The 23,320-nt window shown below is 49.2% G+C and overlaps 1 protein-coding gene and 1 long non-coding RNA gene across 2 annotated transcripts in view; both read right to left on the bottom strand.

The window, feature by feature from the left end:
- Window positions 1-7,019, bottom strand: part of LOC132588283 (unconventional myosin-XV-like) — a 9,126-nt gene extending 2,107 nt beyond the window's left edge. Inside the window, exons 1-6 of the mRNA XM_060260645.1 lie at window positions 6,931-7,019; window positions 4,878-5,008; window positions 4,494-4,588; window positions 2,591-2,668; window positions 951-1,047; window positions 607-767 (exon numbers count right to left, since the gene is read on the bottom strand). Coding sequence (XP_060116628.1) covers window positions 607-767; window positions 951-1,047; window positions 2,591-2,668; window positions 4,494-4,588; window positions 4,878-5,008; window positions 6,931-6,965 — 597 coding nt within the window. The 5' untranslated portion in view covers window positions 6,966-7,019. The remainder of the gene's footprint in view (window positions 1-606; window positions 768-950; window positions 1,048-2,590; window positions 2,669-4,493; window positions 4,589-4,877; window positions 5,009-6,930) is intronic.
- Window positions 7,020-16,401: 9,382 nt separating this feature from the next.
- Window positions 16,402-22,562, bottom strand: LOC132588540 (uncharacterized). The gene is made up of 3 exons (XR_009556510.1): window positions 22,185-22,562; window positions 17,601-17,673; window positions 16,402-16,477 (listed from the first exon to the last, which is right to left on the bottom strand). It is a non-coding gene; the product is annotated as an uncharacterized LOC132588540 (long non-coding RNA).
- Between the last annotated feature and the right edge of the window lie 758 nt (window positions 22,563-23,320).

Here is a 23,320-nt window from a genome sequence, read left to right as displayed (position 1 = left end):
GGGCTGGAGAGGGCTCTCACAGCAGCTGCCCTTTCAAGGACAACCTCTGCCAGAGCTATGGCTGACCCAAGGCCATTCCAGCAGCTGCAAGTGGAGGAGTGGGGAATCAAACCCGGTTCTCCCAGATAAGAGAGCTCTGGCTGACCCAAGGCCATTCCAGCAGCTGCAAGTGGAGGAGTGGGGAATCAAACCCAGTTCTCCCAGATAAGAGAGCTCTGGCTGACCCAAGGCCATTCCAGCAGCTGCAAGTGGAGGAGTGGGGAATCAAACCCGGTTCTCCCAGATAAGAGAGCTATGGCTAACCCAAGGCCATTCCAGCAGGTGCAAGTGGAGGAGTCGGGAATCAAACCCAGTTCTCCCAGATAAGAGAGCTCCGGCTGACCCAAGGCCATTCCAGCAGATGCAAGTGGAGGAGTGGGGAATCAAACCTGGTTCTCCCAGATAAGAGTCCGCACACTTAACCACTACACTAAACTGGCTCTCATCGTCATCATCATCTTCTCCTCCTCCTCCTCATGTTTCTACAACTGGACAAAACTCTGCTATATTAACCCAGTATCCCAATAAACGTCCCCTCCCTGCCCCACCTGGTCCAAAAGACCTCACCTGGTTGTAGTGCATGGTTACATACAACTCATTGTCGAATTTCAGCGGCTGGCTCCAAATGACCCGCCGGTACCAGAACATGTAGTCGCTGTCCACTTGTTCCATTTCCATGACCACATCGAGGATGTATTCCTTCTTGTTCAAAGGCCGGACGTTCTGATCTGTGGAGGTGAGCAAGCACAGACCTATTTGGATTTATCCATTTGTTTCATGTACATGGGGCTTTTTTTGTAGCAGGAACTCCTTTGCATATTAGGCTGCACCCCCCTGAAGTAACCAATCCTCCAGTGCTAAGCGCCCTGTCAGCTCTTGGAGGATTGGCTCAAAAAGAGGGGTGGACTCACTTTGACTGGTAACGGCAAAGATGATATATTCATTGAAGGCTTCAGGCCGATGGAGTCCCATTTCGTAGCAGATCTCCTCGATCACATCTAGGGCAACCTAGAAAGACAGGGAGGGGAGAGCAAAATCACGGCATGTTTTTTGAAAGGCTAGCCAATCCAATTTCGAAATGCAACATCATTCAAACTTTTCAACGACTTAGAACTGTTCCAGAGGCTGGGTGCTGAAAAAAAAAGCAATTGAGGTTAGACTACTGCAATGTGCTCCATGTAGGGCTGCCCTTGAGGACTGTTCGGAGACTTCAATCAGTGCAGCAATGCTGCTGTCAGGGTGTTGACTGGAGTGAGTCTTGGGGACCATGTTGGCCCACCCACACCGGCTCCCAATTTTTTTACAGCCACATTTCAAGGTGCAGGTGTTGATCTTTAAAACCCTATATGGCAAGGGTGGCCAAACGTCCTTAATGTAAGAGCCACATAGAAGAAACACCAGATGTCTGAGAGCCACAAGACATGAATGTCAGATACTTGAGAGCTGCAAGATATGAAAAGAGGGAGGGGTAGGGAGGGAGGGAGGAAGGAAGGAGGGGGGGAAGGAAGGAAGGAAGGAAAGAGGGAGGGAGGGAAGGAAGGAAAGAGGAGGGAGGGAGGGAAGGAAGGAAGGAAGGAAGGAAGGAAGGAAGGAAGGAAGGAAGGAAGGAAGGAGGGAGGGAGGGAGAGAGGGAGGGAAGGAAGGAGGGAAGGAAGGAAGGAAGGAGGGAAGGAAGGAAGGAGGGAAGGAAGGAAGGAAGGAAAGAGGGAAGGAAGGAAGGAAGGAAAGAGGGAAGGAAGGAAGGAAGGAAAGAGGGAGGGAGGGAGCGAGGAAGGAAGGAAGGAGGGAGGGAGGAAGGAGGGAGGGAAGGAAGGAGGGAGGGAGGGAGGAAGGAGAAAAGGAAGGAAGGAAGGAAAGAGGGAAGGAAGGAAGGAAAGAAAGAGGGAGGGAGGGAGGGAGGGAGGAAGGAAGGAGGGAGGGAGGGAGGGAAGGAAAGGAAGGAAGGAAGGAAGGAAGGAAGGAAGGAAGGAAGGAAGGAAGGAAGGAAAGAGGGAAGAAGGGAGGAAGGAGGGAGGGAAGGAAGGAAGGAAGGAAGGAAAGAGGGAAGGACAGAGGGAGGAAGGAAGGAGGGAAGGAAGGAAGGAAGGAGGGAAGGAAGGAAGGAGGGAGGGAGGGAGGAAGGATGGAGGGAGGGAGGGAGGGAGGGAGGGAGGGAGGGAAGGAAGGAAGGAAGGAAGGAAGGAAGGAAGGAAGGAAGGAAGGAAGGAAGGAAGGAAAGAGGGAAGGAAGGAAGGAAGGAAGGAGGGAAGGAAGGAAGGGAGGAAGGAAGGAAGGAAGGAAGGAAGGAAGGAAGGAAGGAAGGAAGGAAGGAAAGAGGGAAGGACAGAGGAAGGAAGGAGGGAAGGAAGGAAGGGAGGAAGGGAGGGAGGGAGGAAGGGAGGGAGGGAGGGAGGGAGGAAGGAGGGAGGGAAGGAGGGAGGAAGGAAGGAGGGGGGGTGGAAAGAAAGCAACTTTAACTTTAGATGCCTTGCCTACAGTGCCAAAGGGGCAACCTCCCACCCGGGCCTTTCCCGGGAAGAGCAAGGGCCAGTCCAGCGCAGCCCCTACTCACCGAACACGTTTTGATCTTCAGGTGCTTCTCAATCCCCCCCGGCAAGAGGACCAGCTGGCGCTTCGAGCTCCTACCGGCCTTTACAGGGAAGGGAAACAGAAAGTGAAATTTGGGCATCATGAGTGACTGTGGAGGCGGTCCAGGGGAAAGAACAATCAAAGCATGTGAAGCAAAAAGAATGGCTGGGTTGAAGCCGGGTGTAGCTTCTGAATCTGCAGTACCAAGCCCCAGAAAGGAAGATGGCTGAGCCCCCCAGGATCTGGGCAATGTGGTCCCTCAAACTCTAGCTGAAGAAAAAGGTAACGATGGTCCCCTGTGCAAGCAGCAGTCGTTTCCAACTCAGACTTTGTACGGGGTGGTTTGCCATTGCCTTTCCCAGAAACACTAGCTAGGGGGAGCCCAACTCTCTGGGCCAGGGGTGGCCGAACTCGCTTAACAGAAGAGCCACGTAGAATAAATGCCAGATGTTTGAGAGCCGCAAGACATGAGCACCAGATGTTCAAGAACGGTAAGATAAGGAAGGGAGGTGAAAAGGTGGGAAGGAGAGATGGAAAGAAAGCAACTGTAACTGTAAATGCACAGGGGTGGCCAAACTTGCTTAACATAAGAGCCACATAGAATAAACATCAGATGTTTGAGAGTCACAAGACAAGGAGGGAGGAAGATAAGATGGGTGTGGCGGAACCGGCCCGATTCTGCCTTCAGCCCCGGTCCCGTCAGCTCCCTATTGAGTCGCCAACTCCTGGAGGGAGCTATTTCTCCTCCTGCCCCTTGGGCGCGCTGCCACCACCTGCTCAGTCCCGGGGTTCAGATTGAGAGGAACAGGACTCCCAATCCCCCTCTCCAGCTATGAGGCTAGGCCTCCAGGTCCTCTGCCACCCTGCACTTGGGTTTCACAGAGACCTCAGCGCTTCTTTGGGGCACCCCTGGAGGATTGGCTCCTTATCCAACTGCATGCCTTCCCCTTCCTCGGGGCCCCCTTCTCAAAAACAGCGTGGTCTAAAGCGGTCTGGGGATCTATGTGGTACAGAGTTTGACTGCCAGCATTTAAAACAGAAAAAACATTTATTTAAAAGGGAAAAGGATAGGGAAAGAAAAACAAAACAAAAACAGTTGCATCTACAAAATTAGCACAGCACAGCACACAGCATAACAAAGAAAAGTTGATTATAAACACATCCTGCTGGCCCTGATCTAAACTTGCCCTGTCTTGTGAATTACTTACTTAGTCCGCCTGCCTGGGGGCCTCCCCGGCAGGAGCCCCCATTGCTCACCACATGCTCGCTCGAGCCCCAGTTCAAATCTGGCTTCTCTTCCTGCCTAACACATGCAAGGAACAACAGCACTTCCTGCCTCTCTAGGAGATTTTCCCCCTAGCGTTGTTGGTTTGGCTCTGGAAGGGAGGGGGGGAGTGAGGGGAAGGCTACAAAGCCGGCTGAGGGATTTACTGACCCCTGCCAAATGAAGCACCACCACTGCCTAAAATGGCGTTTCTCCACAATGGGGAAAGGGAAGGAAGGAAGGAAGGAAGGAAGGAAGGAAGGAAGGAAGGAAGGAAGGAAGGAAGGAAGGAAGGAAGGAAGGAAGGAAGGAAGGAAGGAAGGAAGGAAGGAAGGAAGGAAGGAAAATAGATGGAGAGAGGGAGAGGTGGAAATAAAGTAACTTTAAATGCCTTCTTCAAGCTGTTGACTGGCTTGGCTTGGAGAAGTGATTTAAAGAGAGAAATTCCTTCTCCAAGCCAGCCGACAGGGCAGTGGGGGCTTCAAGAGCCACACAATATGTGTGAAAGAGCCACATGTAGCTCCTGAGCTGTAGTTTGGCCACCCCTGTCCTAGGTGACTGGCTGGCAATGGACTGCCCCGACAGTATGTCCAGTCCAAAAATTTGTTTTCAGTGCACTCACCACCATGGCTTTGAGCTCCATGTTACCGGGGAATCCACACCTGCCCCCAAACTGGAAGGTCTTCCGCAGGTTCTGTTCACAGGCCCTGGCGATGCCTGATGGATGTCAGACAAATCAGAGGGAGAGGGAGGTCATGCGAGCCTTTCCTCCACCATTTATTTCTTCACTCAGCTTTAACAGATAAGCTAGGTAAGGTTGGCAATCCAATGCATTCCCTGCTGTCCTCCTGTCTTTTTTTTCAGACCAGGTTCATGGCAATTAAAAAAAAAAAACCAACAACTTGAAATATAATTGCTGATACACTGGTAAGTTTTGCTTTCTGACAGAGGGCCCTTTTGGTCCAACATTCTGGTGCCGTTTTGGTCCAGTCTTCTGAAGCCTCACCTTGAAAATGCAAAGTGGGATCGTTGCAGACGTCCTGGAGGAACCACAGAAGGTAAGGTTTGAGGACCTCAGAGCATCTGTAATAAGCACTCAGGATGTAGAGCAGCCTCCACCCTTTCTGGCAGCTGTCCCTACACAAAACACACAACGTTCCATGGAGAACAGACTGTATATTACATGCTTATCAACAATCAGGAGAAGAAGATAGAAGATACTGGATTTATACCCCGCTCTCCACTCCAAAACTCAGAGTCTCAGAGCGGCTCACAATCTCCTTCACTTTCCTCCCCCACAACGGACACCCTGTGAGGTAGGTGGGGGCTGAGAGAGCTCTCCCACAAGCTGCCCTTTCAAGGACAACTCCTGCAAGGACCGATGGCTGACCCAAGGCCATTCCAGCAGCTGCAAGTGGAGGAGCAGGGAATCAAACCCCGTTCTCCCAGATGAGAGTCCGCACACTTCACCACTATGCCAAACTGGAGGCAAGCTCAGAACATCACCTCCCCCTCTAAATCCTGCTTACACCAAACACAGAAGAAACCAAAGAGTTCAGGTTTTCACGGCTGGTAACATCATTAGGGTTTGTAGAATCTTTCGGGCTCAAGTGCCGTGTTCTACTGGAGAACACGGCAGAAAGAAACCCTTTGGAGGGCCCAGGCAACACAGCCTCAGAGGAGGAATCCAACAGATCTAGTACAGATACTTGCACCGTGGCCAGGCCCAGCATTAGGGATTTTGGAGCCCCAGGACAAACCCCGTGCCCCCCCCCAGGCCCTTCTCATGCGCACAAAGCGTGCGCAGCCCAATGATGTCACCAGCAATGACATCATTGGGCTGTGCGCGCTCCATGCGAATGCTCAGCCCGTCCCTCTCCCGCTTCAAAGGGAAGAAAGAAGGAGGTGGCCTCTTTCCGGGTCCCTCTGAAGGGCGAGAGGGCCAGGCGAGAGACGGGCCACATGTTCTTTCTTCGAGAATGTGCAGCTCAGCCCGCCCCACCACTCGCATGCCCCTCTCCTGCTTCAGAGGGACCCAGAAAGAGGCTGCCTCCTTTCTTCCCAAGAAAGAATGACGCAGCCTCTTCCCATAGAAACATAGAATCATAGAGTTGGAAGGGACCTCCAGGGTCATCTGGTCCAACCCCCTGCACAATGCAGGAAACTCCCCCCAAATTCATAGGATCTTCATTGCTGTCAGATGGCCATCTAGCCTCTGTTTAAAAACCTACAAGGAAGGAGAGCCCACCACCTCCCGAGGAAGCCTGTTCCACTGAGGAACCGCTCTAACAGTCAGGACGTTCTTCCTAATGTTGAGCCGGAAATTCTTTTGATTTAATTTCAACCCATTGGTTCTGGTCCTACCTTCCGGGGCCACAGAAAACAATTCCACACCCTTCTCAATATGACAGCCATTCAAGTCCTTGAAGATGGTGATCCTATCACCTCTCAGCCGCCTCCCCTCCAGGCGAAACATCCCCAGCTCCTTCAGCTTTCCTCATAGGACTTGGTCTCCAGACCCCTCGCCATCTTCATCGCCCTCCTCTGGACCTGTTCCGGCTTGTCTCTATCTTCTTAAAATATGGTGCCCACAAGACTCCAGGTGAGGTCTTACCAGAGCAGAATTCCCGGTTCCCTTTGAATTGGGAGAGGGCTGGGCAAGAGACGTTCAGGTCTGCGTGAGTGGGGACAGGGAGAAGGCACCTTCCCGTCTCCTGCCTTTGCGGTGAGGTGGCGCCTCAGGTGGCCACCTATTTTGCCAACTCCCATGCGCCGGCTGTGACCGTGGCACAAATTGGGCCACTGGTCAGAGGAGGGAGTTCATTTCAGTTTGACATAGGATGTTGCGACCTCTTGGTCCTGGAGATCAGGTGACACCAGAGAATCGATCCAGTGCCACTCCTAGACGGGTCCTATATCTGCTGTACCCCTTTGGCTATCAGTGAGGAGGGTGCCCTTCCGTCCTACTTCACCCTTTCCCCGGCCGTTAGGCCGTTAGGCACCTGGCTTGCCCTTTCTCGCATCTTTAGTCTTCCTGCCAAAATGAGAGACTCACGTACGTCTTGGTGCTGGAGTTGTCCGTGATCTGCTTCATGATCTGGCAATAAACCTCGTCTCTGATCACCTCGTATTCTCCACAAAGCTGGAGGAGAGAAGGGGGCAGTGGCTATTGGACAATAAAACAATAAAACTTTCTTCAAATATATTAGAAGCAGGAAACCAGCCAGGGAGGCAGTGGGGCCCCTTGGATGACCATGGGGTAAAAGGATCACTGAAGGAGGATGGGGAAATGGCTGAGAAGCTAAATGAATTTTTTGCCTCCGTCTTCACTGTGGAAGACGAGAACTTTTTGCCCTCCCCAGAACCACTAATTTTGGAAGGGGTGTTGAAAGACCTGAGTCAGATTGAGGGGACAAAAGAGGAGGTCCTACAACTGATAGACAAATTAAAAACTAATAAGTCACCGGGTCCGGATGGCATACATCCGAGAGTTCTGAAAGAACTCAAAGTTGAACTTGTGGATCTTCTAACAAAAATCTGTAATCTTTCATTGAAATCTGCCTCCGTTCCTGAGGACTGGAAGGTAGCAAATGTCACCCCCATCTTTAAAAAGGGTTCCAGAGGAGATCTGGGAAATTACAGGCCAGTCAGTCTGACTTCAATACCGGGAAAGTTGGTAGAAACCATTATCAAGGACAGAATGAGTAGGCACATTGATGAACACGGGTTATTGAGGAAGACTCAGCATGGGATTCTGCAAGGGAAGATCTTGCCTCACTAACCTGTTACATTTCTTTGAGGGGGTGAACAAACATGTGGACAAAGGCGACCCGATAGATGTTGTTTACCTTGACCTTCCAGAAAGCTTTTGATAAAGTTCCTCATCAAAGGTCTCTTAGAAAACTTGAGAGTCATGGAGTAAAAGGACAGGTCCTCTTGTGGATCAAAAACTGGCTTAGTAATAGGAAGCAGAGAGTCAGTATAAATGGGCAGTCTTCGCAGTGGAGGACGGTAAGCAGTGGGGTGCCGCAGGGCTCGGTACTGGGTCCCATGCTCTTTAACTTGTTCATAAATGATTTAGAGTTGGGAGCGAGCAGTGAAGTGGCCAAGTTTGCGGATGACACTAAATTGTTCAGGGTGGTGAGAACCAGAGAGGATTGTGAGGAACTCCAAAGAAATCTGTTGAGGCTGGGTGAGTGGGCGTCAACGTGGCAGATGCGGTTCAATGTGGCCAAGTGCAAAGTAATGCACATTGGGGCCAAGAATCCCAGCTACAAATACAAGTTGATGGGGTGTGAACTGGCAGAGACTGACCAAGAGAGAGATCTTGGGGTTGTGGTAGATAACTCACTGAAAATGTCAAGACAGTGTGCGTCTGCAATAAAAAAAGGCCAACGCCATGCTGGGAATTATTAGGAAGGGAATTGAAAACAAATCAGCCAGTATCATAATGCCCCTGTATAAATCGATGGTGCGGTCTCATTTGGAGTACTGTGTGCAGTTCTGGTCGCCGCACCTCAAAAAGGATATTATAGCATTGGAGAAAGTACAGAGAAGGGCAACTAGAATGATTAAAGGGCTAGAGCACTCTCCCTATGAAGAAAGGTTGAAACGCTTGGGACTCTTTAGCTTGGAGAAACGTCGACTGCGGGGTGACATGATAGAGGTTTACAGATAATGCATGGGATGGAGAAAGTAGAGAAAGAAGTACTTTTCTCCCTTTCTCACAATACAAGAACTCGTGGGCATTCGATGAAATTGCTGAGCAGACAGGTTAAAACGGATAAAAGGAAGTACTTCTTCACCCAAAGGGTGATTAACATGTGGAATTCACTGCCACAGGAGGTGGTGGCGGCCACAAGTATAGCCACCTTCAAGAAGGGTTTAGATAAATATATGGAGCACAGGTCCATCAGTGGCTATTAGGCACAGTGTATGTGTGTATATAAATTTTTTTGCCACTGTGTGACACAGTGTGTTGGACTTGATGGGCCGTTGGCCTGATCCAACATGGCTTCTCTTATGTTCTTATGTTCTTATGGACAGCACTCAGAAGGTTCAGTTTCAGCTTATTTCAATTTATATCCCGCCCTTCCCGCCGAAGCGGCTCAGGCGGCTCACAACATATTAAAATCTAACATAAAGTTTGGTTTTCAAATACATCAATTTACAACAATGCTTTAAAAAGTACATCAATTTAGACCATTTAAAACAGTGAAACAGTTCAAAAGGAAGTCCTTCTTCGCCCAAAGGGTGATTAACATGTGGAATTCACTGCCACAGGAGGTGGTGGCGGCTACAAGCATAGCCACCTTCAAGAGGGGGTTAGATAAAAATATGGAGCAGAGGTCCGTCAGTGGCTATTAGCTACAGTGTGTATATATATGTGTATATATGTGTGTGTGTGTGTGTGTATATATATATATATATATTATATATATATATATATAAATATATATAAATATAAATTTTTGGCCACTGTGTGACACAGAGTGTTGGACTGGATGGGCCATTGGCCTGATCCAACATGGCTTCTCGTATGTTCTTATGGGACACAGAATGTTGGACTGGATGGGCCATTGGCCTGATCCAACATGGCTTCTTTTATGTTCTTCTGTGACACAGAGTGTTGGACTGGATGGGCCACTGGCCTGATCCGACATGGCTTCTCTTATGTTCTTCTGTGACACAGAGTGTTGGACTGGATGGGCCACTGGCCTGATCCAACAGGGCTTCTCTTATGTTCTTCTGTGACACAGAGTGTTGGACTGGAGGGGCCACTGGCCTGATCCAACATGGCTTCTTTTATGTTCTTCTGTGACACAGAGTGTTGGACTGGATGGGCCACTGGCCTGATCCAACATGGCTTCTTTTATGTTCTTCTGTGACACAGAGTGTTGGACTGGATGGGCCACTGGCCTGATCCGACATGGCTTCTCTTATGTTCTTATGTGACACAGAGTGTTGGACTGGAGGGGCCACTGGCCTGATCCAACAGGGCTTCTCTTATGTGACACGGAGTGTTGGACTGGATGGGCCATTGGCCTGATCCCACAGGGCTTCTCTTATGTTCTTATGTGACACAGAGTGTTGGACTGGAGGGGCCACTGGCCTGATCCAACAGGGCTTCTCTTATGTTCTTATGTGACACAGAGTGTTGGACTGGATGGGCCATTGGCCTGATGTAACATGGCTTCTCTTTTGTTCTTATGTTCTTAATCCCTGGCAGTTCAATCCAAAATGACTTGTTTCTCAAGCTTCCCGGTTAACAGAGTACAAGCGTGGAGTGGACTGAGGCACAGAGGGTGATGGGGGGGGGGGGCACTGCTCCTACAGCCTTTTCATAACCAGCTGTTCGTATGTTCAAAACAACCTGCAGTTTTCAGAAGACTTATACATACACACTGGTGAAGCCAGGAGCCAAGGTGTGACAAGCATAATTGAACTCCAAAGGGAGTTCTGGCCATCACATTTAAAGGGACCGCACACCTTTTAAATGCCTGCCTTCCACTGGAAATGAAGAAGAATAGGGGCACCTTATTTGGGGGATCATAGAACTGGACCCCCAGGTCCAATCTTTTTGAAACCTGGAAGGTATTTTGAGGAGAGGCTCCGGATGCTATGCTGAAAATTTGGTGCCTCTACCTCAAATAACAGCCCCCCTCCCCGAGGCCTGCAGATCAATTCTCCATTCTACCCTATAGGAATCGGTCTCCATAGGGAATAATGGAGTGCCATCAGACATTTCCCTCCCTCCCCTGCCGCCACCTGCTTTCTGATGACCCTGAAGCGGGGGGAAGGCCTCCAAACTGGAGGATCCCCTGCCCCCACCTGGGGATTGGCAACCCTATCGCCTTCATACCTGACGCTTGAAAAGCTTTTACCCTGGAAATATTGTTGATCTTTTAAGTTACCACTGGGCTTCTAGGGCAAACCAACCCATCTTTTAAGTTACCACTGAGCTTCTAGTGCAAAACCAACCCCTGAAACAATCACCATCAAATTTGCTCTGTCTGCTAGTAAAATCAGGGCAAAGGCAATTTCCAGCAGACAGTGAAATGATGTTGTTAACCGGACTATTAGAGCCTGGCTACGGGGTTGCTGTATGTAAGTAAGATTTTGAATAATCCAGCGTGTTCATCTTAGAGTCCTTGACTGCTTTTAACCTGTATGTTGCTGGAATTGAAATTGCAATAGCCAATGGTTTTATGCAATATTTTTTTTTACTGTGGCGTCAAATCAGAATGTCCTCATATGAGACCAGGCCCGTCAAGCTGGCTTTAAGCTAATTTATGTTTGTGGATTAAGCCCCGGATGAAGAGTTCAGTTCGCTTTGGTTTCCACGTGGAGCAAAGTCGGCTCCAGAGGGCTCATTTTACGCCTGCGTCGAAAACTGGGCTTACCTTCAGAAGACAGCAGACCACGTCTAGCTCTGCTTGGCCCTTGAGCGGAAGGTCGCCCAATGAATTTCATCACACCTGTAGGGGGAGGTACCCAAATCAGTTGGAATGTTCCCCTGGGCACTCCCAGAGGGTCAGATTAGCCACAATCTAACAGCAGTCCAGCAAGAGGCGGTGGGAAGGATTTCCCCAACAGACCAAATCAGACCAAACAGGGAAGCTGAGACCGCTTTGCCAAGCACACTGCAGTCACAATCCCACGTGCACAGAAATGGAGAGAAAACCCACAATTCCCATATGACTGTTATGACCATTACACTTGAAGAAGAAGAAGAAGAAGAAGAAGAAGATATTGGATTTATAATCCCGCCCTCCACTCTGAAGAGTCTCAGAGCGGCTCACAATCTCCTTTCCCTTCCTCCCCCACAACAGACACCCTGTGAGGTGGGTGGGGCTGGAGAGGGCTCTCACAGCAGCTGCCCTTTCAAGGACAACCTCTGCCAGAGCTATGGCTGACCCAAGGCCATTCCAGCAGGTGCAAGTGGAGGAGTGGAGAATCAAACCTGGTTCTCCCAGATAAGAGTCCGCACACTTAACCACTACACCAAACTGGAGAAGGAGAAGCAGGAGGAGGAGGAGGAGGAGGAGGAGGAGGAGGAGGAGGAGGAGGAGAAGAAGAAGAAGAAGAAGAAGAAGAAGAAGAAGAAGAAGAAGAAGAAGAAGAAGAAGAAGAAGAAGAAGAAGAAGAAGAAGAAGAAGAAGAAGAAGAAGAAGAAGAAAAAGAAAGATGATATTGGATTTATATCCCGCCCTCCACTCTGAAGAGTCTCAGAGCGCCTCACAATCTCCTTTCCCTTCCTCCCCCACAACAGACACCCTGTGAGGTGGGTGGGGCTGGAGAGGGCTCTCACAGCAGCTGCCCTTTCAAGGACAACCTCTGCCAAAGCTATGGCTGACCCAAGGCCATGCTGGCAGCTGCAAGTGGAAAGGAGTGGAGAATCAAACCCGGTTCTCCCAGATAAGAGTTCGCACACTTAACCACTCCACCAAACTGGCTCTCCTGTATGTCCCCTAATGTTTATATCGGCCAACTACAATTCCAAACGCGGCTCTTCTCTCCTCCCAATGTGCCTCTTCGCTATTGGATGGCACTCAGAAGGTCCCCGGTTCAATCCCTGGCACGTTCTGTTTTTTAGAAAGGATTTTTTTTCAGAAATGAAATTTTATTTTTCTTCCCGAGAACTTGGAAAGCCGCCGGCGGTCAGAACGGACAATTCGGAGCTGGCCCGAGTGGGTACAAGGTAGCCTCTTGCGGCCTGCAGACCTTTTTAGTTCTAAAAGCTGCCGGAGGAGGTCAGAGCCTTGCGGGGCCTCACCCAGTTCCGCAGGGCCTGTAAGACCACACTCTTCCGGCTGTCTTCCGGCTGACCTTTGAGACTTAGAGCAGCAGGAAGAATCCAGGAAATGCTGACGCCATCGAAACTGAACAACACCAGAATGTTATTAGCACCAACAGTTTTAACTGCTTTAAATTTTAATTGATTTTATTATGATGATGCACTAATGTGTTAGTCTCAAGCCGCCCTGAGCCTTCCTCAGCGGGGAGGGCGGGGTATAGATTTAATAAACCATAAAAAGCAATGCACATAATTATGTGGGGAAGAGCCGTGGCTCACTTTGCCGCAGTGTTCACATTCTCTGGTACTCTGCCTCAGTGTTCACATTCTCTGGTACTTTGCCGCAGTGTTCAAATTCTCTGGTACTTTGCCGCAGTGTTCAAATTCTCTGGTACTTTGCCGCAGTGTTCAAATTCTCTGGTACTTTGCCGCAGTGTTCAAATTCTCTGGTACTTTGCCGCAGTGTTCAAATTCTCTGGTACTTTGCCGCAGTGTTCAAATTCTCTGGAACTTTGCCGCAGTGTTCAAATTCTCTGGTACTTTGCCGCAGTGTTCAAATTCTCTGGAACTTTGCCGCAGTGTTCAAATTCTCTGGTACTTTGCCGCAGTGTTCAAATTCTCTGGTACTTTGCCGCAGTGTTCAAATTCTCTGGTACTTTGCCGCAGTGTTCAAATTCTCTGGTACTTTGCCACAGTGTTCAAATTCTCTGGTACTTTGCCGCAGTGTTCAAATTCTCTGGGACTTTGCCGCAGTGTTCAAATTCTCTGGGACTTTGCCGCAGTGTTCAAATTCTCTGGGACTTTGCCGCAGTGTTCAAATTCTCTGGTACTTTGCCTCAGTGTTCAAATTCTCTGGTACTTTGCCGCAGTGTTCAAATTCTCTGGTACTTTGCCGCAGTGTTCGAATTCTCTGGTACTTTGCCGCAGTGTTCAGATTCTCTGGTACTTTGCCGCAGTGTTCAGATTCGCTGGTACTTTGCCGCAGTGTTCAGATTCGCTGGTACTTTGCCTCAGTGTTCAAATTCGCTGGTACTTTGCCTCAGTGTTCAAATTCGCTGGTACTTTGCCACAGTGTTCAAATTCTCTGGTACTTTGCCGCAGTGTTCAAATTCCCTGGTACTTTGCCGCAGTGTTCAAATTCCCTGGTACTTTGCCGCAGTGTTCAAATTCCCTGGTACTTTGCCGCAGTGTTCAAATTCTCTGGTACTTTGCCGCAGTGTTCAAATTCTCTGGTACTTTGCCGCAGTGTTCAAATTCTCTGGTACTTTGCCGCAGTGTTCAAATTCTCTGGTACTTTGCCGCAGTGTTCAAATTCTCTGGTACTTTGCCGCAGTGTTCAAATTCTCTGGGACTTTGCCGCAGTGTTCAAATTCTCTGGGACTTTGCCTCAGTGTTCAAATTCTCTGGTACTTTGCCTCAGTGTTCAAATTCTCTGGTACTTTGCGCAGTGTTCAAATTCTCTGGTACTTTGCCGCAGTGTTCGAATTCTCTGGTACTTTGCCGCAGTGTTCAGATTCTCTGGTACTTTGCCGCAGTGTTTCAGATTCGCTGGTACTTTGCCGCAGTGTTCAGATTCGCTGGTACTTTGCCTCAGTGTTCAAATTCGCTGGTACTTTGCCTCAGTGTTCAAATTCGCTGGTACTTTGCCACAGTGTTCAAATTCTCTGGTACTTTGCCGCAGTGTTCAAATTCCCTGGTACTTTGCCGCAGTGTTCAAATTCCCTGGTACTTTGCCGCAGTGTTCAAATTCCCTGGTACTTTGCCGCAGTGTTCAAATTCTCTGGTACTTTGCCGCAGTGTTCAAATTCTCTGGTACTTTGCCTCAGTGTTCAAATTCTCTGGTACTTTGCCGCAGTGTTCAAATTCTCTGGTACTTTGCCGCAGTGTTCGAATTCTCTGGTACTTTGCCGCAGTGTTCAGATTCTCTGGTACTTTGCCGCAGTGTTCAGATTCGCTGGTACTTTGCCGCAGTGTTCAGATTCGCTGGTACTTTGCCTCAGTGTTCAAATTCGCTGGTACTTTGCCTCAGTGTTCAAATTCGCTGGTACTTTGCCACAGTGTTCAAATTCTCTGGTACTTTGCCGCAGTGTTCAAATTCCCTGGTACTTTGCCGCAGTGTTCAAATTCCCTGGTACTTTGCCGCAGTGTTCAAATTCCCTGGTACTTTGCCGCAGTGTTCAAATTCTCTGGTACTTTGCCGCAGTGTTCAAATTCTCTGGTACTTTGCCGCAGTGTTCAAATTCTCTGGTACTTTGCCGCAGTGTTCAAATTCTCTGGTACTTTGCCGCAGTGTTCAAATTCTCTGGTACTTTGCCGCAGTGTTCAAATTCTCTGGTACTTTGCCGCAGTGTTCAAATTCTCTGGTACTTTGCCGCAGTGTTCAAATTCTCTGGGACTTTGCCGCAGTGTTCAAATTCTCTGGTACTTTGCCGCAGTGTTCAAATTCTCTGGTACTTTGCCGCAGTGTTCAAATTCTCTGGTACTTTGCCGCAGTGTTCAAATTCTCTGGTACTTTGCCTCAGTGTTCAAATTCTCAGCAGCAATGGTTGGGAGTGATTTCTTTCTATCTGAGGTCTGAATGCCTGGGTAGGCTGTTAGACCTTGCTTACAAAATTGTTCTGAGGACTGGAGGGGCTGTGATGTGAACATGAACATATGAACATATGAAGCTGCCATACCAAGTGAGAGAGCCCCGTGGCGCAGAGTGGTAAAGCTGCAGTACTGCAATTGGAGCCCTTTTATCACGACCTGAGTTCGATTCCAGCAGAAGCTGGTTCAGGTAGCCGGCCGAGGTTGACTCAGCTTTCCATCCTTCCGAGGTCGGTAAAATGAGTGCCCAGCTTGCTGGGGGAAAGTGTAACGACCAGGGAAGGCAATGGCAAACCACCCCGTAAAAAGTCTGCCGTGAAAACGCTATGAAAGCAACGTCACCTCAGAGTCAGAAACGACTGGTGCTTGCACAGGGCACCTTTCCTTTCCTTTCCTATACTGAATCAGACGCTCAGTCCATCAAAGTCAGTATTGTCTGCTCAGATTGGCAGTGGTTCTCCAGGGTCTCAAGCTGAGTTTTTTTATGCCTACTTGCCTGGACCCTTTTTAGTTGGAGATGCTGGAGACTGAACTGGTTCCTTCTGCTTACCAAGCAGATGCTCTACTACTGAGCCACCGTTCCTCCCTGTTTTGGTGACAGCATTGGTGCTAGCCATTCAGTGCTTGCCACACTTGGCTTTCCCCCCTAGATCAAACCAGACACATCAGGCTTTTTAGAGCTCACCCTCTGGAGTAGACAAGAGGCTTTGAAGTCAACCAAAGTTCTAAAAATGTTAGATCTATCTTCATGGTTAAAAAGGTAAAAGTAGTCTCCTGTGCAAGCATCAGTTGTTTTCGACTCTGGGGTGACATTGCTTTCACAATGTTTTCATGGCAGACATTTTACGGGGTGGTTTGTCATTGCCTTTCCCAGTCATCTACACTTTCCCCCCAGCAAGCTGGGTACTCATTTTACCGACCTCGGAAGGATGGAAGGCTGAGTCAACCTGGAGCCGGCTACCTGAACCAGCTTCCGCTGGGATTGAACTCAGGTCGTGAGCAGAGGACTCCGACTGCAGTACTGCAGCTTTACCACTCTGTGCCATGGGGGCTCTTCCTGTCTTCATGGTTATAGAGTATAAAATTTTCCATCAGCCACACCTTGCACTGGAGATCTCCTGGGAAAAGCCAGATCCAGGTAACTCACCTTGGAAGGTCTCTGCTGCAACTTTGTTCAGGCTGCTGTCTGTGAATTCAATGAGCGACTCTTGGATAGGGGACTGGAAGGAGTAGAGAGGAGAGAAAGGGAATGGAGGCTGGGCAAGAGAGGCATAGACCCAGCAGCCGCATCACAGCGCTAAGGGTCAAACTGCAACAGAGTAAACACATACAAAATTCTCCTTGATGGAAATGAATAATTACCGTATTTTTCGGACCATAAGACGCCCCCCCCCCAAAAAAAAGTGGGGAGAAAAGTGTGTGCGTCTTATGGTCCTAAGGTACGTACCTGGGGGGGGGGCGATCCGCTGCCTCTGCCTCCGATCTGGTGCTTCCCCCGCGCCTGCCTGCCTCGCTCCATCTTCTTCAGGCAAGCGCTGGGATCGCTCCACGTGGCCCCACTGCAAACCCAGGGCTTCGCAAGCGCCGGCTGCGGAGGGGGCAGTGTGCTTCCTCCTTGTCTGTCCGCCTGGCTCCACCTCTGATGTTTAAAGCAAGCGCTGGGATCGGAGGGCGGAGGGAGCGATCCCAGCGCTTGCTGGAAGAAGATGGAGCCAGGCAGGCAGGCGCGGGGGAAGCGCCGGATTGGAGGCAGAGGCAGCGGATCGCCCCCCAGGAGGAAGGTGCGTCCTATGGTCCGGAGCGCCTTATGGACCGAAAAATACGGTATATCTGAAGATTGTGGAGGAGGAGAAACAGGCAGGGCCTTTTTTGTAGCAGGAACTCCTTTGCATATTAGGCCATGCCCCCCGTGATGGAGCCAATCCTCCAAGAACTTACAGGGCTGTTAGTACAGGGCCTACTGTAAGCTCTTGGAGGACAGGCTCCATCAGGGGTGCGTGGCCTAATATGCAAAGGAGTTCCTGCTACAAAAAAGCCCTGGTCTCCCATATCCTAGTCCTGCACTCTAACCACTACACCACACTGTCTTGTGTTACTTGATCTTTGCTAGATTGTTCTGGGAGCTACAGTACCACCTTCTGGCCGCTACAGGGCAAAAAAATCAGGCCAGCGGTTTCCTCTGTTCACAGTCTGCCATGGTGGTACAGAGAATAAGACAACTGGGTCCTAATGCTATAGCTATTTCTTGGAAACCCTAGGCATGTTACCATGGGATCTTTTAAACCTTCCTACTCCTAAATTCATGCAGAAGTAAACGGCTACCGATAAATCAACTGAGATTACCTTGGTGAATTTCAGGATATCTTCCACACCCTTCGATTCAACGCCTTTCTTGGATTTTACTTTGCTGGGGTCCCTGTAATGAACGTCACACGTAAACACCACCTTTGTTTGTGGGAAGATACTCTCCACTCACAGTCCTTCCTACTTTCCTTGGATTCTAGGCCTGCTTCCGCTCTTGGCATGCAAAAAGCTCCAACCTCTATGCTCCATCAAAAAACACCCTTATTGTATGGTCCAGTTGAGAAATAGTGTTTCCTCAACAAAGATTGGGTCAACTTCTAGTGGGTCTACCTAGGTGGGAACATGTGCGGCCTAGGCTGCGCAAGCTGCACTGGCTGCCAATTGTATACTGAGTCTGTTACAAGGTGCTGGTTATTACCTTTAAAGCCCTATATGGCCGAGGACCTGCCTACCTTAGGGACCGTCTCTCTCCATATAGGGTTGCCAAGTCCAATTCAAGAAATATCTGGGGACTTTGGGGGTGGAGCCAGGAGACTTTGGGGGTGGAGCCAGGAGACATAGGGGCGGAGCCAAGATCAAGGCTGTGACAAGCATAATTGAACTTCAAAGAGAGTTCTGGCCATCACATTTAAAGGGACGGCACACCTTTTCAATTCCTTCCTTCCATAGGAAATAATGAAGGATAGGGGCACCTTCTTTTGGGGCTCATAGAATTGGACCCCCTGGTCCAATCTTTTTGAAACTTGAAGGGGTATTTTGGGGAGAGGCACTAGATGCTATACTGAAAATTTGGTGCCTCTACCCCAAATAACAGCCCCCCCAGAGCCCCAGATACCCGTGGATTAATTCTTCATGATTTTCTATGGGAATAAATCTCCATAGGGAATAATAGAGTTCTCAGCAGACATTTCCCTCCCCTCCCCCCGCTTTCTGACGACCCTGAAGTGTGGGGAGGGCCTCCAAACCGGGGGATCCCCTGCCCCCACCTGGGGATTGGCAACCCCTTCTCCATATGTTCCCCAGAGACCACTGAGATCTAGTTCACAAAATCTACTGAAAATCCCCGGGCCAAAGGAGGCCAAACTGAAAGTAACAAGGGAGCGGGCCTTCTCGATAACAGCACCCCAATGGTGGAACCAGCTGCCAGAGGAGGTCCGGGCAATGCAGGTCCGTAGGGCTTGCAGAACCGTCCTTTTCCAGCTGGCCTATTAAGATGGAACCATCGCATCAATAAGCTATATTAAGAATGTAGCACCATTAATCTATACTGTAATTTAAATTTTAAATTTTAATCTAATCGCCGTTTTTAGGAAATGTATTTTAACGGTTATGTTGTATTTATTGTTATATCATGGTGTGACCCACCATGTCCTGTAAGCCGCCCTGAGCCAGCTTCGGTGGGGAGGGCGGGGTATAAATAAAAATTTATTATTATTATTATTATTAACTATTCCCCGTAAACATTTGTCATTCCACACAGCGGTAATGTGCTTTTACAGCTCTGAGAAAGAAGGTAACAGACATGGAGACTGATATCCCACTCACCTTACGCTCCTCTTCTCAGCGGAGGTTTTGTCCGATTTCACACTACCTGCCCCAGGGCTGCAGCAAGCGTCGGCGTTTTCGTGCAGCAAACAGAAATTGGTTTTTAGCTGTTTCTGTTTGCTGCATGAAAATGCGGATGCTTGCTGCAGCCTCGGGGCAGATAGTGTGAAATCGGACAAAACCTCCGCTGAGAAGAGGAGCGTCTGAGCGGCGTAAGGCGAGTGGGAAATCGGTCGGAAATAAATAATTAAAACTGGAGCACAGGGAAGGGAGTTCAGCCAGGACAACCACAGCGTTTGATTCTTACAATTTCAGCACTTGTAAAGGGAGATAGTGGTCACCATTTTGTGTGAATGTGACCAAGCCACGTATTGTCTAGCTTCAATCCACGCAACTGGAAACCCAGGGCGTTTTCGCACTGACCTTAATCAGCAGCGACACCCCTCTTCACCGCGCAGGATTGGCGCGGATTTCACACTAATTGCCGCGGAGCACCCGAAAGTCCCGCGGCTTTTGCGGCGCAAATGGAAACCGCCAAAAACCAGTTTCCATTTGCGCTGCAAAAGCCGCGGGACTTTCCGGCTCTTCCGGGTGCTCCGCGGCAATTAGTGCGAAATCCGCGCCGATCCTGCGCGGTGAAGAGGGGCTCGCTGCTGATTAAGGTCAGTGCGAAAACAGCCCCAGATTTCCTTAACAGCACACGTTTGCACCTCTTGAAGCTGAAAAATACGTATGTTGTCCTTGTGGCAGAATTTCTTTTGGGGTTGATTCTCTTATGAAATTGGCAACAAGGTGTCCAAGCTATTCAGGACTATCAAGCATTCCTATTGCTAACATCTAACAGCTTGGCTGAGGATCTAGGTAGCTGGTAGTTCTGGGATGTAGTTGATGCATATAAATCAAATAAGATAGAGATAAGTGATAAAGTTTCCAGGGGAAGGCTCAAAACTCTGGGATTTTGAGCAGAAGTTGCTGATCTTCACTAGAGACAGGAGACTGTCTCTGTGCTGGTCATGCCAAACTAATTTTGTTGGTTAGTTCCAACAGGGAAAAGGAAAGGTCCCCTGTGCAAGCACCAGTCATTTTAGACTCTGGGGTGATGCTGCTTTCACAATGTCAGGAGGTAGTCCCTATTGGACTTTTCATAAGAACTATGCTCTATGCTTGTCTGTAGAACTATGCTTAACTATAGAATTATGCTTTACAATGGAAATATGCTTTGTGCTTGTCTATATTCTAACTGTGTAACTGTATTCTGAAACTGTGCCCCGCGAAAGCTCCGTGGTGCAGAGTGGTAAAGCTGCAGTACTGCAGTCCTAAGCTCTGCTCACAACCTGAGTTTGATCCTGGCGGAAGCTGGGTTCAGGTCGCCGGCTCAAGGTTGACTCAGCCTTCCATCCTTCCGAGGTTGGTAAAATGAGTTCCCAGCTTGCTGGGGGGAAAGGGTAGATGACTGGGGAAGGCAATGGCAAACCACCCCGTAAAAAATCTGCTGTGAAAACGTGAAAGCAACGTCACCTCAGAGTCGGAAACGACTGGTACTTGCACAGGGGACCTTTCCTTTTCCCTGTTGGGACTAACCAACAAAATGTATCCTAAGTCCCAATTAGTTTGGCATGACCAGCATAGAGACAGTCTCCTCTCTTTAGTGCAGATCAGCAACTTCTGCTCAAAATCTTTACCTTTACCTTTATATTTTGAAACTGTACTAATGTTATCTATTGCTTTGCTTTTCTATATATATATATTATTAAGCCTTCTGTCTAATAAAGCTTATCTGTATGGTCTTGAAACTTATTAGTGTGTATGTATAAGTCTTCTGAAAACTGCAGGTTGTTTTGAACATACGAACATATGAAGCTACCTTATACTGAATCAGATCCTCGGTCCATCAAAGTCAGTACTGTCTACTCAGACTGGCAGCGGCTCTCCAGGGTCTCAAGCTGAGCTTTTTCACACCTGGACCCTTTTTAGTTGGAGATGCCAGGGATTGAACCTGGGACCTTCTGCTTTCCAAGCAGATGCTCTGCCACTGAGCCACTGTCCCACTTTAGAATGGGTTTCAATTCTCATATATATGAACATATGAAGATGCCTTGTTTACTCAGACTGGCAGCGGCTCTCCAGAGTCTCAAGCTGAGGTTTTTCACGCCTACTTGCCTGGACCCTTTTGAGTTGGAGATGCTGGGCATTGAACCTGGGACCTTCTGCTTATCAAGCAGATGCTCTACCACTGAGCCACAGCCCCATTCATGGCTCTCCAAGGTCTCAAGCTGAGGTTATTCACACCTATTTGCCTGGACCCATTTTAGTTGGAGATGCCGGGGATTGAACCTGGGACCTTCTGCTTCCCAAGCAGATGCTCTACCACTGAGCCACAGCCCCATTCATGGCTCTCCAGGGTCTCAAGCTGAGGTTTTTCACGCCTACTTGCCTGGACCCTTTTTAGTTGGAGATGCCGGGGATTGAACCTGGGACCTTCTGCTTACCAAGCAGATGCTCTACCATTGAGCCACCGTCCCTCCCATTTTGGTTACTGGGGTGTACAAAAGTAAATCCCACCTCAGTCCTATTCACACAAAACAGTCACTGTATTTATAGAGCGGATTGGGGGTGGCGTGCTTTGCCGTTACATGAGGCTTAGCAGGATTTAAGTACGGGATTTAACACCTACCCCTTTCACGCACACTGCAGATTCTTAAGACAACAAAATCAAAGATGATGGGAAAGAAAGTGGTGCAAATGCAAAAGCTTGAAGATAAGGGAAAACACAATTGCCCCGGCATAGAACCAAGAATCTGCAGCGGGTAACGAGGAATTGTGTTGTCCCTCGAGGGGTTTCCAGATTAACCAGAAACCTCTAGGGTTCTGACTCTTGACAGTCAGCCCAGCCTTCTCCTCCCCACACCTCCCCCAGATAAGGTCGCAGGCCTACTTTTATGAACAGATAATTCCTGACCTATCGGGCCCCAACCTCCAAAACGTTTACGTCTTCAAAAGCTGACCGATGCCACAAGTCAGGGGGTTTGCAACACGCTGCAATGGCCCGCGGTAAGGGACACAGGCTCTTCCACTCACCTCTCTTCCATCCCAGGGTATGCCATCACGCACGTAAACAATAGCAGGGGTGTTCTAACTAACTGGTATGCAGAGGAGGGTGGGCGTGGTGGCAGCAGCCCGGAATTTCCTTTTTCTCTTACAGAGGGGACTGCGGTCTCAGGATAGGAACTCTGACACAACAAGCTTGAGACGACGGCCTCCGATTTCTCGACTGCAACCAAGCCCTAAAGGATTCCAGGCCCCATGTCCGTCCGCACGCACTCACATCTTTGCCCTCTGCCCTTCTCGGAAATACTTCTTGGCAAACTCCAGCATGGTGTAGGGGCCGCCTGGTGGGCTGCCGGTAGGGGCCCCCTCAAAGTCTTCGGTGTATTCGCTGCCAGGAGAGACCTACGGGAAAAGAAAGGCATGTGGTCTCCCTGGCATGTATAGAAAGTCTGCCAGATAATGACGGGGCAGACAGTTCGGATGTCATTTCAAGCCAGTTCTACAGATGAAGGCCACGTTCATCCCGAGAGAATACCAACTCTCCAATCCTCAGTGGTGGTTGACTGCAATAGCATCCCACTTTTTGTGACTGGGGGACTCCATCTAGCGGGGAAGGTAACATGCAATACTATCTGACTTTTGGTGGCTGAGGGACTCCATCTAGCGGGGAAGATAACATGCAATAGCATCTCACTTTTTGTGGCTGAGGGACTCCATCTAGCGGGGAAGATAACATGCAATAGCATCTCACTTTTTGGGGCTGAGGGACTCCCATCTAGCGGGGAAGATAACATGCAATAGCATCTCACTTTTTGTGGCTGAGGGACTCCATCTAGCGGGGAAGATAACATGCAATAGCATCTCACTTTTTGTGGCTGAGGGACTCCATCTAGCGGGGAAGATAACATGCAATAGCATCTCACTTTTTGTGGCTGAGGGACTCCATCTAGCGGGGAAGATAACATGCAATAGCATCTCACTTTTTGTGGCTGAGGGACTCCATCTAGCGGGGAAGATAACATGCAATAGCATCTCACTTTTTGTGGCTGAGGGACTCCATCTAGCGGGGAAGATAACATGCAATAGCATCTCACTTTTTGTGGCTGAGGGACTCCATCTAGCGGGGAAGATAACATGCAATAGCATCTCACTTTTTGTGACTGGGG

This window comes from Heteronotia binoei, chromosome 20, assembly GCF_032191835.1.
Source record: "Heteronotia binoei isolate CCM8104 ecotype False Entrance Well chromosome 20, APGP_CSIRO_Hbin_v1, whole genome shotgun sequence".
Lineage (NCBI taxonomy): Eukaryota > Metazoa > Chordata > Lepidosauria > Squamata > Gekkonidae > Heteronotia > Heteronotia binoei.
This window is presented reverse-complemented; position numbering and strand designations above follow the sequence as displayed.